Here is a 14,396-nt window from a genome sequence, read left to right as displayed (position 1 = left end):
AATCTGCACAGCGCTGGCGAGACTTCAGTGTACACTTTCAGAAAGCACGAGAACTCATATTAATTGCACTTAACACAACAAACTTTTAGTTTTCAGTGAGTTTTCCTTCTCTGCAGATCGAGGCTTGCTTTTCATGAAATTATTTTCAAAGGGGTTTAGAGACAGTCCACGGTAATTTCAAAAAGAGAGGTACAATAGTTGCAGTGGTAAACACAAATACACTCTTCTTGGACTAAAATTCTGGTCAAGGATAAAAGCATGTGCCTTTTCAGTCTTTCTCTGAGATGTTACAACAGCAACACGCTCTAAAACAATTAAGTTACATGCATAATGCTAAAAGAATGTGAGCAATCCTATAACCAGCTTTAAGCCATCTGCTTGATTTCTTTTTTTGAGGAACATATATAGGAAAAGAGAATTCCCCTTTTGTTCCCTTACACATAGAAATCTTTTGAAGCTTCCAAATAGTTTGGTTTTGTTAAAATTCCCCGCTCTTCTGTTATTCTGACATGTAGTCACCCTAAACTCTCCCTCATGGTTTCTCAAGAAATCTCCACATGAATTATCTGAACGACAATTGAAACCACTTACGAATATACAAGTAACGTTTTATTTTATATTCTATCTTCCATTTGGCATAAGCCTTTCGATGTTTGTTTTTTAAACCAGTGAAATATACAAATCACGCAAGACAGAAATATGTACATTAAAAGTACAGGATAAAGGCCATAGAAGATATACATAATATCTGAATGACGAGTAGAATATTTTACATTAAATAGTTTCTTTTAAAAACTAGGATTGTTAAACTCAACTCTCTTCATAAACATGAATCACTAAAAAGAAACAAAATCTGGTTTAGCAAATAAAAAATTACTTCATGGTTTTTGTATAATAAAAACCAAAAAAGTGACATTTTAAACTAATTAGTGCTTTTTAATTTCAAGATCTTTTGCTTGCAATTCACTGCAACTGAGGGGAAGTGAATATCCTTGTGCAATAAATTAAGAGCCACAGATGGCTGAGGTGATATGAAGGCCACCAAGTCTAGGAGGGTTGCAGGAGATGTGTATCTTTCCAAACTTTTAAAACAACGTAAGTCCGAGATAAGATGGAACTTTTTGGAAAGAGGTGTCCTTGTTTAAAAAATTTAAAAACTAGCTATGTATGTCATGAGCCGGATTTTCCTTAGGGACTCAAATAGGTACTACTAGATCGAACAGGAACAGTGTTCACTCTGCAAGTCGAACTAAGTGAAACGCTGACCGTGCTTCTGAGTTTCAAATCTCTCTTCATTTCCACATCTATGCCGAACAAGTAATGCCCTCTCAAGAAAGTGTACAGAAATGGAGGTTGGAGAAAGAGGGGGAGTGGCAGGGAAGATAAAAGAAATCTTCAAACCAATATGCGTTATCAGTGAGGAAGACCTTCGAGATTCCTCAGAAACGAGGCTGCTTCATGATGCTCAAGGTGGAATCGCAACAGGGCCACAGCCCAAGCTCTACTTGAAATCTTCTGGAAAAATCCCAGTTGGATTGCAATGAAGGACAACAATACTCTAGACTGAGAAATAACCCCAGAGTAAAGCGTAAATCTAAATCAATGGCTGCACTGAGATATAATTATATTTATATTTATATATATGTATATATATATATATGTTATGTACAAAAGACTTTGAGATATCAGGCACCATTAAACCACATTTCCCCCCCCTTATAAATGCAACTGTTCAAGTACACTAGGAACAGTTTCAGGGTACACCTGCAGTATAATAGGAAAAGCTTGAGTGGAGAGTCTAAACACAGGATCATAACAGTGAAATGCTGTAACACCTCTGTGAACTCCATTAGCCAAGTAACATCATTAAAAGAACAAAAGTTTTAGGGGGAAAAAAAATCCCTAAGTAGTAAACCGTTTTCCAAGTGGCGCTCCTAATGGTTCATTTCCTGTCCTGCAATCAAAGGGGACCCAGTGGAGCAGCCTTTGGAAATGTGGCCAGCCTCACCTCCTCCTCCCCACGCAGCAAGGAGGAATCAGACAGGGCTTGGGGTCAAGTGGGAGGGCAGATTTCACTTTTTCCCCTCAAACAGGTTTTCTGCTCTGGTGCAGTACTGAACTGCATGCAATTATCTTGTTGTTTGGGCTGAGGATCTGTAAATGGAATTCATGTATTATTTTTATTATTATCATTTATTAACCAAGTATTCCTAAGAAAATTACAGTATATTTTCCTTTATATTCAAGTCAACCTCCCTTGCCCCTCTCCAAACAAAAAGTCTATAACCCAGAATCATTTGGGGATGCTTTTCCAATTTAATAACCTAATTCCTATAACAGCTTCAAATCACTGTTAATATAGAAGTTTTTAAGTTTTATAATTTCTGGGGCTTTCCTCCCTGCTCCCCAAGTTTCAGTAGCTTTTAGAATAGGACCATCTGCACATGGAATGTTGGAGAAGTATGAGATACATGATATACCTTCTTTTTTCTTTGAGGGATATGAAAGTCCCGCTTTTATATTTTCAATTACGAATTTGAAAATGTTTCAGGCTGGCAGCCCCTGGAAACGGGTAGTGGGGGGGGGAGGGTGTCTCATTTTCTTGTTTGAGTCTCAAGATCTTTCGCCAGAGCATTTACAATTCATTTTGGTCACAGAGGCTGAATCGTGCATAGATTTGGAGCACTGGGTGCTACCTGTCCCATATGACCCCATAGCTGAGAAAAAGAAAACACATTTCCTTTACCTTCTGGATGTGCACACAAGCTAGAGTATGTGTTATTTCCCCCTCATCTTATACCATCAAAAGAAGTCTTGTCTTACCTTTTCAAAGACCCACAAATAAATATTTTTCTTGGTTCCCACCCCCCATTTTTGCCAAATAATAATTATAATATTAATAATAAACCACAGAGTTCTTAGATGGGAACAGAAAAAAATGGTTCCGGTTGCAATTCTTGAGGGAAAATAAAACAATATTAAAAAAAAAAACCCAAAAAACACAGAATCATTGTACTTTCTATAAATAAGTGGGTCCTGGGAACGGGGCTGAGTGGCAGGCGGGCAGCGGGCGCCCACTATTTGCACACAAACTGGTCCACAATCTCCGTGCACTTCTTGCACTTGACGTAGCAACACCAGTGGAATTTGCAGTGGCAGCGCTCCGTCTGCACGGTCTTGAACTGGTCATAGCCACGGCCACAGCACATGAGCTCGCAGCCGTCCATGCCCTCGGACGTCTTGTTGCACAGGCGGCCTTGTGTGCCCAGTGAGCCCGTGCTCTCATTGCGCACGCAGTAGTCAGGGCTGGGGTCGATGTAGACCAGGTCCTGCGTGGTGGGCGAGTTGAAGCGGCTGTTGACTTGCACCAGCTTGCCTCTGCCGTTCAGCCGCATGGCCGCAGCACTGTCATACTTCTCCTTTAGGGCGTCGCCCACCTTGCGGAAGTCTGCCAGCTGCAGCCAGCACGTCTTGAGGCTACACGAGCCGGACACCCCGTGGCACTTGCAGGCCACGTCAGCCAGGTTGTAAACCGTCTGTGGGGAGAAGGGGACAGTCAGTGTACAAACACAAGGAGGAGCCCAGACCCAGGTGGGGTTTTGTTTACAGAGCCCCGCTGCACCTTCTAGATGGAGCCATGTTCACCAGCTAAACTAGGGGTGGGCTATTTCCTCTTCATTCTCCACTACCAGAAGTCTGTGTTGCTTTCTTTTAAAAGTCTACCAAATAAGTATGTTCTCAGCCCCTCATTATTACACATCATCATAATAAACAACCACAAGTTTTTAATAGGAACAGGAATAAAACCACTTCAATTACTTCTGTTTTGCAGGGAAACAATATTAGCACCGACTGATACATCTTGAACACGCATCCCAGAGATTGTGCACACCACCTGGATTAGTCCCCACAACCAACCTAGGAGGGAAGTGCTAGTATCATCCCCATTTCACAGAGAAGGAAAGTGAGGCCCAGAGAGGTAAGTTACTTACCAAATACTTGGAAGTAGGGATGCCAGAATTTGAACCCAGGCAGTTTGTCCCAGCTCATGCTCAGTGATTTGCCCACGGGCACCCAGCTGGTAAGTGGTAAAGCTGGGAGGGGTCTCAGCCCAGGTAGGATCAGGGCTCAAATCTTTACTCACTATTACTATTACTATGATTGCTATGTGCCAGGCACTATCATAAAAGCCTTTACACACTTTATCTCATTTCATCCTCTCACCGAAGTCATAACATGAGCTGGATTAGATGATGGCACAGTGACACAGAAAGGATAAGTGGCCTGCGCAGGTCGCACAGCTAGAATGTGGGAGAACTGGGCCTGGATCTTAGGTGTATTCTGCCTCTCGTTTCCCAAATAATCCTTGCTCCCTATCCTCACTGTCTAGGCTAAGAGTGCCCGCCCTCGACATAGGTTATGTCCTGACTCTGCCCCTGAATACGGACAGCTGGCTTCACCTCTCTGGGCCTCTGATTTCCATCTCTGAAGGGGATTGTGATTTCATCATTCTCACAGCACTATTATAGGATAAAATTAGAGGATGCATGGAAAGTATGTAGCATTCAGGATGCAATCAGTAAATCTGGTCTTTCTCCAGGGTGATAAGGGCATGGCGTCTGGGTGCTGGTCCTGGGCCCTTGCGTAGCCGCCTTGGCCTCCAGGAGCAGTGCCCGTGGGTCTGGCCCCACAGCACTGTACCCAGCAGTCTAAAAGGTAGTGACTGCCTATTTATAGTTCTGATGGCCCACAGTTCCTGAACCAGTTACCCTCCAGAGTTGGCATGGTATTGGCAGGTCAAAGAAGGCCTGTCAGGAACCCGGACGCTGAGTGAATTAGAAGGCTGCTTCCACACAGATCAACTACCTTCTTCCTCTGAGGATTCAGAAGGGACTTTCTTACAAAGAGGGCCAAAGTATATTCCCTTGGCATAAAGAGTTTCAGGCAAGCAGCTAGTCTGAGGAAGGGTTTTGCAAACATATTTAACCTTTACCCCCTCTTTGAGGAAAATAAAAAGCTAATGTCCTGAGGAGATTCTACTATGATTTCCTGGCACAGTGTCCAACTTCCCTTCCCCACCCCCACTATCCTGGAGAAAAACTGTCTTCTATGTAACCTCATCCGCCAGGATCCAAGCTCAGCTCACTGCTTGAATTATAAAACTTATGAGAAAAAAAAATTCAATATTAAAAAAAAATGCAGATGTTAAATGAAATTATAATATTAAAGATGCTCTTCCAAGTCTCCAAAATCCCCTTTCCTCACTTGGAAATCCCTTGCCCCTCTCTCCTTGGTTGCTAATCCCCTGATGATTTCTTTACATGAGAGAAGTCTAAGAAATCCTTAAAGATAGAGGAAAGCGCCAAATATGGGCACAACGGGGCCCATAGGAGTCAGCCACATCTCTAACCTAGAGGCATGTCTGGTTTGAGGCACTGGGCACACTGTATGCAGAGAGTAAAGGGATGTGTCCCTAATGAGGACAGAAGCAAGGCCTTCTGGGCTCCCAGAGAGAGTGAAGCTAACATGCCCATTGCATGGCCCTGGGTCAGCCACAGTGAGGAGAGTCCACCCACACTGCAGGCGCCATAGCAGGGGGAGGCCTGAGAACTGAGAGCCTGCACTCCCTCTGGAGCAATTATCTGACTCCTCAGGGCAGCAGAGGCAAAATACTGCAGAGTTCGGTCCTTCCCCAACGCCACCAAATGTTTAACATCAAATTTGAGAAGCTAAGTTATCTGGAATTATCTAGATAATCTTTGACTTCTCTATGTCTTTTACTTCATAATGTTTAGTAATTATCATTTATCAAGCACTTTCCTAATGGGAGACACTAAACTAGGACCTTCGATTGAACCACATGAAATTGTTAACTTTGTAGGTCAAAAATATATTGGTAATTTTGCATGGCTTAACCTACTATGCGATCCCTGTTAGTGCTCTCAATAACCCCAAGAGATAGTTAATGCCATTTAACAGATGTGGAAATGTGGAAACTGAGGCTCAGAAACAGAAAGGAACAGACAGAACTGGATTTTAACCTAGATTTCCCTAATTTCAAAACCTATAGTCCTTCATCCCTAAACTGTGATATATGCATGAGATTAATTTTTAAAAGTGCCTGGCTTGTACCTCACTTCATTAAATGTCTTCCACGGCCATGAAGTGGTTCTCTGGGCCTCAGTTTCCCTATCTTTAAAATGAGAGTGTGCAGCCAGAAAGTTCTAAGGCTCCTTCCAGTATTGGATATTTTACTTGGTGATTATCTTCCCTTTTCCTCACCCTAAAATACAGAAGAGTGAAATCTCTGACCAGAAAGTTCCTGGCACCTACATTGGGTTCTGTGAAAAAATAATGGCCCTGGTTTTCATTGCTGCCAAAGTTAAGAAAAGTTTTCACCCCTTCATTTTAGAGCAGCCATAAAGTGCCATGTGCTTAACCACAGGGGAGGAAGAAGGGTCTTTTGAACTACTATGGAGCAGCATTTCATAGCCCCACGAGGGGAAGGAAAGAGCAGAATGGGGACACTCAGGAGGTCTTAAACGAAGGTCCTCTCTGGGCATTTGTGAGCGGCTCTCTCATCTCTCCAGAGCCACCCACAACTGGCATGATGGTCAGACTTCCAAAAATGCTGTAGTTTTCCTAGAAAAGCTCTTAAAAAAAAAAAAAAAAAAAAGCCCTTGGTCTATCAGGCCTGCTATCTAGTGACATAAGAAAGAGAAAGGACTGAGCCGGAAAAGATAAGTCTTAGAAGCTAGGGAGAGGGCTTTCTCATCTGGGCACCATGGGAATAAAAAACTCCCTCTCCCAATTTTCAGTCCAACAACAAACATATTCCAGGGACGAGGGCAAACATTAATATTTTTACTTCTGGCCTGGGCCGGCTAATTGCACTGAGAACTAATTAAAAAGGGATAGAAAGATCTTTCTTGGGCAACTGCAGGAGCACCTTGGCTGGAGCGGGCCAAGGCAGGATGATTCGCCCCCAGGAGGTCTTTCAGGAGTGTGTGACCCTCTCCATAAAGGCTGTGGCCTACGTGTGTGGAGGTGGGGGGTTGGAAATAAAGGAGAAAGTGAGAGAGAAAGAGACAAACAGGAAGAGTGGGAAAGAGACCTGAAAAGATAGAAAGAGGGGTGAAGACAGAGAGGGAGACCGAGATGCCGCAGAGAGATAGAAAAGGGGAAAGGAAACTGTAGAGGGTAGGGTTGGAAGAGGGAGGGGTAGAGAGACAAGAAGAGGCCCAGCGTGGTTAAGGGAACGAGAGTCGGGGATGGAGACACGACTGGGGCACTCACCCTGCGGCCAGCCTCGTTGTTGTGCAGGTTCATGAGGATGCGCGCGCTCTCGTATGAGCCCTTGGCGTGGATGCGCTCTCGCTCGCGCGCGTCCACGAACTCCTTCGCGAAGCGGTAGCCGTAGTCGATGTTGTCTCCGCAGCCGCCCCACAGCCAGTCCCGCGGCAGGTCCTTGGGGCGCGCCGCGCGGCTGCAGCCGCAGGTGGACAGCTCGCCCTCGCGGCACGCGCGGCTCATGGCGTTGACCACCCCCGCGGCGCTCACCGCGTACGTGAAGGCCGTCTCGCGGCTGCCTGCAGGCGAGGACGCAGGTCACCGGGGCCCGCTGCGGAGGGGACAGGAAGAGCCCCCGACACACAGCAGGCCCAGCAGCCCCTGGCCCTGTGAGGGGTGCGGGTGGAGGTGAGGACAGAGGAAAGCCTGCTCGCACACGTGCTGTCCCGGGCGGGGCCTTCCCAGGATGGGAAACATCCCTAACTTAAATCCAGGCCCTGCGCCCACCTGGAAGGGAAGCCGAGAGACATCCCCCAAACCTACAGAAGCAACAAATGACAAAGGATTAAGTAGCACATCCCTGATATCTCTGCTCTGACATTTCAGAGCCTAAGGCAGGATCCTAGGCAGTGCTGGACTGATTTTCTCTATAACCCTTTTGAAGATATTGGAAACATTTCCAAAAATGCACAAGAAAGAAGTCGCTGAGGAAAAAGCCAGAATTTGGGTTAACTTCCTTACACTTATTTTAATGTTTGAATTATTTTCATTTTGAGTTACATATAAGGCAGAGGGAGCATAGAATTTGCTAGGCTTAGAGCCTCGGAAAGTCTGAGTTCCCAATGGAACCTAGACACTACAGCAGCCACGCTTGTGGCGGGACTAGTTCTAGCCTAGCTTCGCCCTCCTCCTCCTGCAATGTAACCACCACCACCACCACCACCACCTCCTGCTCCCAGCTCCATCATGCATAATGAAATCTGTCTCAGGACAAGGCTCTTGACTTTCCCAGTGGACATTTCTAAACCTTCCTAGAGAGTTGTAAATGAAATTTTCCTCTTCTTAAATCCCAAGCAGACTGGACTGATACTTCTTATTCAAGAGGATGAGTGTCTACCTTTAAAACAGCCTGCTGGTTCTGGGATAAATAACTCCTTCTCCCAAAATAAAAGCCTTTCGAGTATCACTTCTGCAACTCCCTGACAGCCTGTGCCTCAAAGTATTAGAATAATAGCAAGTAGGGGAAAAGCACAATCTAAAGGGAAGAGAGAAAAAAAAAAAAGCTTCTTCCTTCCCCAAACTTGTAAAGAATATGCAAACCTAGGGGAAAAAAGTTTTCTCCTTCCCTAAAACTCATAAAGACTATATCTCCTTGTAAAACAGTTATATCGAGGAGCTCTATTTGTAAGGAGAAAAATGGAGGTAATCACAGACCACCTTAATCTCCACTTGTACTTGAAGACTTTTCTACATGTAACAAGAAGCCACTTAATAAAAATGTACTATGAAAGAGAAAGGGTTAACACCAAGCCAGCTGAAGCTGGGCCTAGGGGTGGGATGAGGAGGGCCTCACTTTCCTCAACTGTAAAATAAGGGTACTGAACTAGATGCCTAGGAAAAACAGGCCCCTTCTGGCACTAGAATCCCTGTACCAGAATCAGTTTCTCCTATACTTAAAAAACTTGCTAACTATCAATTTTTTTGTGGGGTGGAAGGACGGGGGTGACATAAGAACGGCTGACAATCAGCCTCAGCCCCAGCCAGGCCCACTCTCTGCAGGAGGATGGCTATGCCAATGCAAGGATCCAGCAGGCTGTCCTTTTCTCGGACTTCCACTCCACACTTCAGTCTACAACCATCTGTAATCCCTCTTCTAGGAATGGCGATGTTTCCGATTTACCACAGACCTTCCCTCTCACATTTTAAAAAATGAATAACTTAAGGTGTCAGCTGGTGGTTGGCAGGAGAATCCAGAAAGTTCCCGTGGGGTGTAACATCTATCTTGCTCAAATTAGAGAGGCATAGAACATGCGGGGAGTGGAGAGAAATGAGGAGGGCAGACAGATTCTAGGGAGTTATTTGGGGATTAACACTGATAATACAGAAAACACTGTGGCCCTGGATGGAAGACTTGTAGAATAAAGAGGTAGCTAGAAGAGGAGGAGATAAACAATCCTCTGGAGATAGAGGAAAATAAGACACTGTCCTATGAGTATACAGGGCATAAAAGAGCTTTTATACAAAACACAACAATGCTGCTTGTTTCATAAGTCTATCTTAAGCATTTCCTTTTTTGCCCCAGAATACAAACCTGGTAGAAGTCTCTAAACTAATTGGTCACTGCGGGGAAAACATCAGTATGAAAAGTGCTCTTTGGCTAATAGCCTGTGTGACAGTCATCCTGGATGGAATACTGCTGGTTCAGTTAGGTTTTCCTCCCTGTGAATCTACATCCTCTCTGATCCTCACACTCCTTAAAAATGGCGCCTTTCTGACATATCTTTTCACAGCATGGAAACAAAGAAGAGACAGAGACAAAAGCTGGAAGAAAGGGTAGCATGATGAAAAATGAGAAAGTTTCCAAAATGAAGAGTGGGCCCTTCATGAGGCGATTGTGTACAGTGCCTCCAAGGCAATTGGCACCCTAGAAAAATGAGTTGAGGAGGGGTTGGAAGTGGCAGCCCTGAGTTTCTCAGACTCTGGCCCCATCACAGGGTCAGATTCTCACGGACAAGAATTGCTCTCCATGTCCTTGGTGTTCTGAGTGCTTTGGAGTACACACACACACACACACACACACACACACACACACACACTACCTTTCAAAATGTTCCCTTAGCACATGCTCTTCAAAGATACCCTTAAATAGAAAAGTGAAAGCTAAGTAACTTTCCCACTATTGGGGTTGGGTTCATGTTCCTCTTCCACAAAAAGCTGTTCTGGTTTTTCTTCTCTTCAACTATTTTTTAAATAAATAAAAAAAGACAAGGCCCTGTCAGTGTTCCACCACAAGCCACCCAGCAGCAGCTTTCTGCCCTGAGACCTCAGGCACCTGGGGAACTTTTGGCAAGAGATGCAGCAAGTGTCCTCACCTTCCCAGGACAGCAGCTGACTTGATAGAATTTAGAAGGGCTCCCTCAAAGGCTGTCAGGAGGTTCTACTCCCACCCACTTCCCATCAACCCAGACCGTAGTACCACACAGCTGAGGACCAGAGAGTATACTGGCAAGGGACAATTAAACATAGGCCTTTGTACCAAGGGTTCTGCTTGTTCCCTAAGGAAGTAGGCTCTTTGAATCTTGGACCACATTTTAAATAAATCTCCAGCAGAACTCAAATCCACTTAGCAAATGATAGCTTATTCTGAACATTTCGGGCCAAAACAGGCTACGTATAAAGACAAGAAGAGGATCTTAAATCAAAGCTGTGTTCCAGTGACTACACAGAAAAAGAGTTCAATTGCTGTTTTCCTTTCTGGTTACCATCAGAGGTGTAGGATTTTTGCACACTCCTATACTTGTGAAAAAGTAGCTCCATAATTTGAAAGGAAGGCAGGATACATAGGGGGGATACATAAAGCAAACGTGAGGGGGTAAAGCTGACAACTTACTATTCTGATATAACTTAAAAAAAAGGTTTTCTCTCACTCACAGTATCAAAATGCAGGGGAATTAAATCCTCACCACACCCCCAGTTAACTACATAAGGCAGCCTATATTCAGGGAAAACTCCTGAAGCTTAACTCCTAGATTCCGATCCCAGTATATATACATTAGCACATTTTAATCATTAACAGGAAGGACAAAGCCCTATGAAACTTTGCAGGCTGAGGCTGCAGACCATTTTCCCATTCAATTAGAAGAACGGCTTCCAGTCCTGTATTATTTTAGTTTATGAAGCCGCTTGGCTCAAACATCCACTGACAACTCTTTTTTGTTCTCAATGAATACACTTTTCAGGGTTTTTTAAAAAGCATTTTATCCATCCGTGACGGATATTAAGCCAACTTTTTTTCTTCAGTCAGTATAAACAGTTAATTGCTTTGATAAATTGCTTCTTATTTTAGGAGTCACTGCAGTCATATTAATTATAAGGGCTTGTTTGCATAAAAGTAAAGAGACCTAAAATTTCACACTAGAAAACACACACAGGACCACATCTGTCAGATAGTATCCTATGCTATTAAACCAAACCAGAGACAAACTGAGTTTTCAAATTCTTTGCCTTTAGCCCAGTTTTAATGCCATCTTCTCCCTGAATGGAATAACAAGTTCAACAACACATTTAAAATAAAGAATCGGTCTGTAGTGATACATTTAAAGTTTTTTGTTTTTTTTTTTTTTAAGTTTCTAGGTTAAGGTCTGAAGCATGTGCTTTTATATCAATTGCCAAAATCGCAAATGTAAATTGGATCACTTCTAATTAAAATTCTTTCTGGGACTAAAAATAAAGCTCTTAACGTATATATCTTTATAACCTCAGGGAATATCTATATTAGGAAAATTAGAACCTTATTCACTTCCAACCTATCTAGCATTCTGAAAGAGGACAATTTTTAGTTTGCTTCTTGGGACATTTGAATTATGGCTTAAGTTGGGACCCTTCTTACAGTTAAAAAGAGTTCTGAAGTTTAAAAGAACATAAATGACTCAGCTTTCCTCATCTACTTTTGAGAAACAAAAATAAGTGTGCTGCTTCTATTTTAAACAAAATGTTTCTTAGAAAAATTAAGTGTTCAGAAAAACGAAGGAGACTTTGATGCTCCCCTCCTGGTTTGGTTAAAGAAGTCCAAAACAACGTATAATCAGTGTGGGAACAGGAATTAACACCGGTAGCAATAGTGACAAAAATTCCCAAGCAATTACCCTGCTAGAAGATTCCCTCCTTGTCAAGCTGGTCAGTAAATACTAAGGACTTTTTCTAGGAAAAAAGTGTATATATATATTTAAAAATATGTTAAACAGTTTCCTACCTATCTGCATAACCCTGCCAAAAACGGAGGTGTTATCTACGGTGCTGCAGTTCCATCTCCGATGTCGGAATTGATACTGGCATTCTTTGATGCCTGTCTTCGCGCCTTCTCCAATGTACTGCATGTGGTCCTGGTACAAGTGGCATAATTTCTTCTGTCCTTGAGAAAGTCCCGCCAGTTGGCTGCAGAGAGGCTGTGCTCCTATGATATATACTTCTGACATCTGAACAGGGTTATTCATACCTAGCGACCTGAAAAGGGGGGGAGATGTGCATTCAAGATTTACGTGAACCCTCGAGGTAGGCCCCCTGAAAGCATGTCAGCAAGACATAGTTTCAAGCACACAGATGCTTTTTCTCTGCTCCTTGTCCTCATGACAAAGTATGAGAAGGGCTTCATAAAACTCCTCTGTTTAACTCCACTCAGAAAACGGAGGTATTGTGTAGTCCCCATTCCGCCATCTGGCTCCTCAGAGTTTTTATTCCCTTCCTTGCCCCCACTGCCATATACCTAAACCAATATTTCCGAAATCCACTCAGAAAAAGAGGGAAACAGCGGTTTTGAGGACAAGCCTCTGACCTTAAGAGAAAGTGACTCATTTTGTCCCACAAATTGGACTGATCTGCCTTAAAAATGTATGAATGCCGAAAGTAGACACAATTAGACACGGGTAGGAGATAGGAGTTCCCTTTGACTGATGGAAGAACAGTGGGACAAGTATATAGACTAAAGAAAATTCTCCATACTCTGAACATTTTAAAAGGGCTCCTTATGTGATTGTGAAAGACCTAAGACAGGGTATCCAGTGACCAGAAGTCATGTTTGACAATCAAAAAAACACTATTCATTTACAGGGAAAAACTATCCAGAACGCCGTCAAGAATAATCCTCTGGATATACTGCAGCCTATCTACAAGGCCCCTACTAGAAAGAAATCCTCGTTTAGGGACATTTGACTACTTCAAGTTCACTTTTTTTCTTTTAAATCAAATTTCGAGCCCAAATATTTCTCCACTTGGAGTCGAGCTGTGTTCCTAGAATTCTGCCTACATCAGACCCTGAAGGTTAATAACCTCAAGTGACAGAAAGATAAAAAGCTGAAACTCACTTTTACTACCTAGAGGTGGCAGAAAGTAAATTTTATAGATAGGCTTACAATTATTAGAGAAGTGAATTTTGGTTCCCTTTTATTATATGATGTACTACAAGCATACATCTGAACAAGGGCCTCATAGAAAAAGGTGTAGATTTATAGGTTCTGATTCCCTATGGAGCTAAAGATAAGCTTTACGATATTAGCAAATTCAATGGAAATTCTGATTTAAAGATATATATAAATAAAATGTTATATGTGTGTTAGATAAATGCACCAAAACTCAAAATTCAGTTTTAAATATTCCAGCATCATACAAATGAATCTTTTTAAAAATAAAATAAAATATGTACATAGAATGAACTTACCACCAAGAATTGGCTTCTATTACAACCTGGGCGAAGGAGGAAAATATGGCCAAAGCCATTAGGAAGAACTTGGAAGACATTGCACTTCCAGCCGTCCCCAAAGCAACTCCTGGGCTTAATATTCCAATCGACTTCTGGAGAGGGAAGAAAGGAGCAGATGTTTATTGCCTCTCAGATAATTTTCAAGCATACAAGTTTAAACAACGGAAGCATCCGGGTCTCTGAAGTTTACTGTTGATTGACTGCGCTTCTCCTCCGTGAGTTTTTTTGATGGCAAGATATAGGCAGTTTCTTTTTCCAAATTAATCCACCCACGCAACCTCACCAGGAAATCTGATTTCGCTGGGATCCTGTGCGCGGGGCACGCCAGCGATTACAAACATGTCTCAATGCTGTTGAGTAAAAACCCCGGTGCCAGGCGCTGCCTCCTTCCTGCTTGCTCGCGTCCCGCACCCCCTCGCTCCCCTCTAGTTTGCGTTGTGCTGGGTCCCTCCACCGGAATTCACTTGGGAACCCGCCGCCACCCTCGTCCTCTCCCCGACCTGGGCCGAGCAACAAGTGGAGCCGGAATTAATTCCATGGGCAAGAGGAGCGCGAAGGCGAGTGGAGCGCGCGCCGCGGGCGGCTGTGGAGGAGGCGGGGGGGCCGGCGCGGGGGGGGTGGGTGGGGGCAG

The 14,396-nt window shown here is 43.6% G+C and overlaps 1 protein-coding gene across 10 annotated transcripts in view; it reads right to left on the bottom strand.

The window, feature by feature from the left end:
* Positions 1–587: 587 nt before the first annotated feature.
* The window catches only part of WNT5A (Wnt family member 5A), a 22,382-nt gene continuing 8,573 nt past the window's right edge, over positions 588–14,396 (bottom strand). For 9 of the 10 annotated variants that reach the window (XM_025050681.1, XM_025050684.1, XM_006917530.3 and 6 more), the window contains exons 2-5: positions 13,724–13,857; positions 12,263–12,513; positions 7,297–7,589; positions 588–3,536 (exon numbers count right to left, since the gene is read on the bottom strand). In XM_025050681.1, coding sequence (XP_024906449.1) covers positions 3,078–3,536; positions 7,297–7,589; positions 12,263–12,513; positions 13,724–13,857 — 1,137 coding nt within the window. In that variant the 3' untranslated portion in view covers positions 588–3,077. Of the gene's footprint in view, positions 3,537–7,296; positions 7,590–12,262; positions 12,514–13,723; positions 13,858–14,265; positions 14,373–14,396 lie in introns of those variants that run through there. The other variant, XM_006917531.3, reaches the window with a different exon arrangement.

Source organism: Pteropus alecto, unplaced genomic scaffold (genome assembly GCF_000325575.1).
Source record: "Pteropus alecto unplaced genomic scaffold, ASM32557v1 scaffold75, whole genome shotgun sequence".
Taxonomy (NCBI): domain Eukaryota; kingdom Metazoa; phylum Chordata; class Mammalia; order Chiroptera; family Pteropodidae; genus Pteropus; species Pteropus alecto.
The sequence above is the reverse complement of the archived record's forward strand: the minus strand, read 5'-3'. Positions and strand labels throughout refer to the sequence as shown.